Consider the following 6,785-nt stretch of genomic DNA (forward strand, 5'->3'; position numbering starts at 1 on the left):
AATTTCTCATTTGAAACACAAAAAAATATATTAATACTCTTGGCACAGTCCAGTTTGTCATGATTGGCACAATCCTTTCCAAACACCAATCCTATGTCTCCTCCTTGTGAGGAGTGATCTGAATTTCTGCATTGTTAAGTTTCACATTCATGCCGTCTACAGATTAGGCGCTTCTGTATATGTCAACTCTTCCTCCAGTAGATTTATTTTCATCTCCATTAGAAATTTCAGAAAGCAACATGTTATGTTCATGCAACACTACGCTTTCAATGAATAGTCGAATGGACTCAGTATGGACGAACGTAGTTAAATTACTCCCAAAACATCTTACAGAAATTTTAAGCTGCATAATGCTTTAAGGCAAATCATGAACTGCTTAATTATCAATTCAAGGAGAAATTTACCTATATACTACACGGAAAGAGAAAAGGGAAGGAGTGAGGAATAACTCAAAGCCAGCAACCACATTAAAGTCCAGTTGCTCCAATCAACCTGGTGAGCCCAAATGTAATAGCCATAGCCATCCACCCTCCAACTAGGACCCGAGCACATGACCGCCCCACAGGAGTCCTCCCAAGCACTGCTCCTAGCCCTCCAAATGCCAACAATGCCAAGCTCGAAGCGGCAACAACAACACCTAGCCTCACCTTATACTCCCTTATGAATGCAGCTGCCAGTAATGGAATCATTGCCCCTAGAGCAAAAGACAAGGCAGATGCTATACCAGCCTGAAAAGGATTTGGCAGTTTCTCATTCTCAGTTTTTTCCTCATTCTCTGTGCTGTCTCTCCTTCTCTTGTCTCTCTTCATTTGAGATAACTCTATGTCCAATTGAGTATACACGGAGACAAACTCTCCTATAGCCATACTACAAGCCCCGGCAACCAACCCTGCAAAACCAGCAAGAATCATGGCCGTGATATCTTCCTTGACAGCTCCAACGCCCATCATCAGTGATGCGATGGAGACCAGCCCATCATTGGCCCCCAACGTAGCAGCTCGAAGCCACTGTCCCCTCTTAGAGTAGTCGAAATCCTCAGCTTCTCCTTCTTGGCATTGTTCATGCGGCAAAGAGTGATTCCCATGAATTGAAATTTCAACATGGTTAAGTGACTGTTGGCCATGAAGTTCAAGGGTAGCCATGGAGAACAAATGAAGACAAAAGGTAACTAACAAGAAGAAAATGAAGAGGAGATGGATTGCTTTGTGGTTTGCAGAGGCCCTCATGAAGGGTATTTGTAGGGGCGGATTTCCACTTGCTGTTAGGACATTGATCATAGTGGTGGGGAAAAGGCGAAGATAGCTAGTGGAAGACACAAAGCTTCTTAAGACACTCAAATTTTAATATAAGACTTATCATGCAAGAGAACTGCTATTTTTTTCAATAGGTCATCAGTGTAGAACAGTAGCATTTCAAAAAGATAACATGACACCAATTTTTGTATCGAGTTTTAACTATTTCATCAAAAAATTAACCCATATCCAATGAGAAACATCAAATACTTTATGACATTCAACATCATATCAAGCACCGACCTATTTTTAGAGCCATCACTTGAGTATAATGGCAAATTTACACCATCCCCAACCTAGCAAAAGCATTGAACAAACTAACAAACTCAATGTTTACTACTCATTCCTATGTTTCATTTTCAGTATCTTTATAATTCTAAGTACAATTAGAATATGGATCTTTAATTCTTGGGTGACTTTTTCAATCAGTCTTAATTAATTAGTTGGGTGGCTATATCTAAACAATGAATCACTTAAAGCTATGGATTGCTGAATTGGAGAGCACTTCACATGGATTTAATAAGAGAGCCAACGAGCATGAAAGATCAGTATTAATTAGGAGTGTGCTTTCCACAAGCTTCCCCTCAACATTAAAGAGGATCCAAAGAGATTAGGTGAAAATATATTCTTAGTAATTAAAGGAAGTGTGCACTCCACACAAAAAGGCCATCAGCTTCTCACTACCAAAAGGAATGCACAAGACATTATTGGAGAGTAGATATATAAATTGGAGAATTCATTCCACACTAAGACCACCGGCTCCTCGTTTTTAAAAAGTGGGCTATGACCATATCCTTTTTCCCTTCTTCAATCAAACTTTCCACTCATCAACAAATCCTTTCTAAACTATTATTGGTTAGATAAAATATTTAGGATATGCATATCTTAAAATATTATTTTCAATAAATTATAATATTCTTAAAATCGTCCCTGTTGAATGAAACATACAATGACAATGACAGGTTAGAAGAAGCATTATCTTTAACTTTTCTTGACTCTTAAAAAGCATAATTATTTCCCTTTTTTCTTGTAGTGGATAAAAATAATATAGTAAAATATTATATTTAGTTAGATGTCTTATTGACATGCTTATATTTGGTTTGTATAACAATTAAAAAATAAAATGAAAAATATATGTTACATCTCAACATTCAGCATTTTTTTTTATTAAAGTAAAAAATATTACATCTTGATATTTGGTATTAAACAAATGTGAAATCTCTCTTATATTTAGTAGTAAAAAAATGTAAAATCTCCCTCATGTTTAGTATATTTTTTTAAATCATTTTACAATTTATAATTAATAATAAATCATGTACTTTTTAAAAAAAAAAGAAGCAATTTGGGCTATTCATAATATTTTATTTCTTTGGTAATAATATTCATAATTAAAATGTTTAAAATTTATAAATAAAAAAATTAAATTATATTGTTAATATATATATATATATATATATACTTATTCCATCTCATCCTGCATCAAACATATAGTAAGATAAGTTTTCTCACCTCTTATCCTATTTCATATTGTCACGACCTCAAAGATTTTTAGAGTTAATTATCTATATAATTTGTTGGAGATTTAGAATGCATGCCATGTAATTATAACTTCTAACAAAATACTATTTTTTGAATATCTAAGTAAAGGTTCTTATATAAAATATTTTATATTTTTATATGATCTGTTGTTTCGTCAAAAGTTGAAACAGTGGGTTCTTGATTATCCATTATGAGACTAAGTAGTACAAGCTTTGGCTATCTATGAGTTACTTGATTTGTCCAATATTCATATGGTATGAATTACTTTGCATTATGAAAGAATCATTAAAATAACAAAGAGATATAAATTTGGTTCCAGACATCATCAATTTGAAGGAATAATTTTCCCTTTCAATATAAACATAAAAAATTTGATAAAAATAAAAATAAAAATTTTAAATTCTCAAATCTTATAAATGGGAGGGAATAATTTTCTCTTTTAATATTTGCTAAATTTTCTACGAAAATATATTTGTTTTTAACTAAAAAAATCAATGGTTAAATTCTTCGGTTAACCATAAAAGTCAACTGTAACATAATTGTTTTTTAAAATAATTGATGTGTTGTACTTGTAAATAATATATTTAGGAACCTCCATTGGTAGAAAGGATATGGTATTAGAGGAACAAACTCTTCCAAAATAGAATTAAAAGAATATGCTTTTACAATAACAATATTGAGAAAGTAGATATACTAAAGATTCATAATTCATCCCATATCTTCTAGTCACTAAACAAGATAACAAGTTTATATTGAAAAATCATTAATCACATCCAACTAGATTTATGCCATTATCTAAAGCAGATGCCACATCATTCCATGAACAAAGGCATGGACATGAATGAGAATATGGTTAGGGCTATAGTAGACATAATTCCCAAGTGGTGATCATAGTCATTATTAGGATAGAAAAAAAATGCACCCTACCACCAAAAATGGAATAATGTAGAAGCTTCCTCAAAGAAGGGTAAGATGTATAAGGCAAAAAGACCCATGAGAACGAATGAAAGGGTATAGGTAATGTATCTATCATACATGGAAACATTTAATTGACATTTACCAAATTTTGATAAAAACAAAAGGGAAGCAGGTTGGAAGGAATTTTGTTGATAGTGATGACAATTTAGACATGACTAATTAGGATGCTTTAGACTGCTTTGAAGATTCAAGTAGAAAAAATAATTATTTGATTGGTGATGATAATGTCTACCATGGTCAGAAACATTTTTCCTATGTTATCCTTTCTATAAACATTATTTTCTAAGGTTTATTTAATATATTTTTAGTGCATGACTTTCTACATATTTATTTTGTACTCAATTGATACACTATACAATACACAATGGAGATGAATGTCTCTTAGATTCTAAGATAACATACAATCCTACATCAACAAAAGTACTTCATATTACATTCTATAAACTTGATTGAAGGCTTTGAAGGAGGGACTATTATGTTTCTAGGTGAAACCAAATTCTATATTAATGATGCATTATATTCTACTAGATCTAGAAGAAATCTGCTTAATTATAAAGGTATCCATTAAAATAGATATCATAGTGAGACTACGAATTATGGCAATATTGAATTAATATTCTCATATTACTTCAATTAATTTTTGATAAAAGCATATATTGGAGAAACTCTTTGCTTAATCTTACGGATCATATCATACAACCATCAAACTAATTGAGTCATATGCTTTAGTAAACCAAAAACTCAATTACCTAAATAAATTTAACTTTGGCATGCATGAATGAATTGATCACCTAAGGTCTTTTATGATGAAGCCAATTATCATTATATATATATTACTCCAATGAGTGTCCTTTTAAGAACCAAAGGATTCTTTTACCTAATAATTATAATTGAGTTGCTTCTTGACAAAGCAAGTTAATTATAAGACCATCCTTCACTAAATACTTCAACTAGTGAGTTACCAATTTTTCTAAAACAAATTCGGGGTGATGCATGTGGGCTCATTAACTATTCTTGTGGACCATTTTGTAATTTTATGGGGTTAGTAAATACTTTAACTAGATGACCACATGTTTCCTTTTGTCTACCCACAACATTGCCTTTAATAGGCTATATTTGCTCAACTAATGCATCTAAGGGCTCAATTCTTAGATTATCCTATTAAGAAAATTTGTCTTCATAAGGCAAGAGAGTTTTCCTTCAAACATTTCTTCATTATTATATATTGATTGGTATTGACATTAGGCATCCCTTACTCATGGCTCATCCCTTACTCACAAGGATAAACTTCCAACTTCTATATGGAGACATGTTTTCCTTCATGAAATGGCTTTAATCCACCTTCGTCCCATGGGTGATTCTGATTTATCCCCTTTCTAACTTTTCATTGATCAACAACCTAATATTTCCTAGTTATGAAGTTTTTGTTGTGCTATATATATATTCTCATTGCGCCATCTCAACAAACTAAGATGGGAACTCAAGGACAACTTGGTGTTTATGTTGGTTTTAATTTTCCATCCATAATAAGATATCTTAGATCCTTAATAGATGAAATTTTTGCAAACCGTAATTTTTCTAAGAAATTTTTCTTACCATTAGGGGGAGGAAAGCCAATTCTATAATAATAATAAGAAAATGCATTGACTCTACAAGAAGGATGAATTGAATAGAATTTATCAACTTTGACATAACTTGATCCTCACTCAAATCAATGTGAATTAGAAGTTCAAAGGATCATTCAATTGCAAAGAATTATAAACTAGCTACTAGATGCATTCATGGACTTAAAAGAAATGGATCAAATCACAAATTCCAACTGCAAATGTTTCATCACAAAGTTATATCCCCATAAGACAATCAATTATTGTCACAATAAGTAAATCTAAGACATGCCTAGAGCATGGTAGACCTCTCAACTCTGAAGATATAGTTCCTCAAACAAGAAAAATATAACAAAAGCACTTATATAATCAAGATGGCTAAAACTCTAAAAGAGAATACACAAAAGGATTAATAAAAATGACTTACAAGGTTCAAGTAAATACACAAATAATTGTATATGAAGCAGATAATGAAAAGCTCACCCTTGAAGTACACAAATAACAATAGATGAAGCTAATATTGAAAGACTCACCTCTAAAGTGGTGTTGGTTCCTAAAGACAAAGAAATCTCGGTAAGTAATGGATATACAAGAGAAATATTGGATCAAAATAACACTTTCATTGATAATGTTTTCTCTTTCTAGATGACAATTGACATCATTATAAATGATGAAGACCTTGAACAAAATATGGATAAATGCCAACATAAAAATGATTGGCCAAAATGGAAAGAAGCCATCTAAACAAAGCTAAACTCATTGACAAAAACGAGAAAATAGTTGAAGCTATAGTCTAAATGCCTAATAATATAAAGTTTAAATGGGTATTTGTATGAAATCATAATAAATGAAATAATAAGATACAAGATTGACTTGTCACATAAGATTTCCCATAGACTTGATATTGACTATGAGAAACGCATTCATTGTTCATAGAAACAACCATTTTTCATAGAAACAACCATTTTTCAATATCTTATAAATCTAATAGTTCTAGAAAGACTAGATATATGTCTCGTGGATGTAGTCCCAACTTATTTATAAAAATCCATGGATATATGATAACATATATATGAAGATCTCTAGAATCAGAAATTATATTTGTGATTATTATAGTATACACAGATGATTTGAACCTTGTAGGAAGTCCTGAAGAGCTCATGAGAATAACTAATTATTAAAAAAAAGTTTGAAGTGAAAGATCTTAGAAAAGCAAAAAAATTTCTTAGTCTACATATTAAGCATTTTCAAAATAGAATATGAATCTACCAGTCTATATAGAGAATGTTTTGATGTTCTTTCATATAGACAAATCACACTCATTGAGTTTCCTTATGATTATATGTTCTCTTGAAGTAATAAAGGACTCTTT

The 6,785-nt window shown here is 31.4% G+C and overlaps 1 protein-coding gene across 1 annotated transcript; it reads right to left on the reverse strand.

Annotated features, from left to right (window-relative positions):
- Nucleotides 1-293: 293 nt before the first annotated feature.
- LOC117927122 (vacuolar iron transporter homolog 4-like) lies at nucleotides 294-1,210 on the reverse strand. The gene has a single exon (XM_034846531.1). The coding sequence runs from the start codon at nucleotides 1,140-1,142 to the stop codon at nucleotides 468-470; it is 675 nt and encodes a 224-aa protein (XP_034702422.1). The 5' UTR covers nucleotides 1,143-1,210; the 3' UTR covers nucleotides 294-467.
- Nucleotides 1,211-6,785: the final 5,575 nt, after the last annotated feature.

This window comes from Vitis riparia, chromosome 12, assembly GCF_004353265.1.
Source record: "Vitis riparia cultivar Riparia Gloire de Montpellier isolate 1030 chromosome 12, EGFV_Vit.rip_1.0, whole genome shotgun sequence".
NCBI classification, from domain to species: domain Eukaryota; kingdom Viridiplantae; phylum Streptophyta; class Magnoliopsida; order Vitales; family Vitaceae; genus Vitis; species Vitis riparia.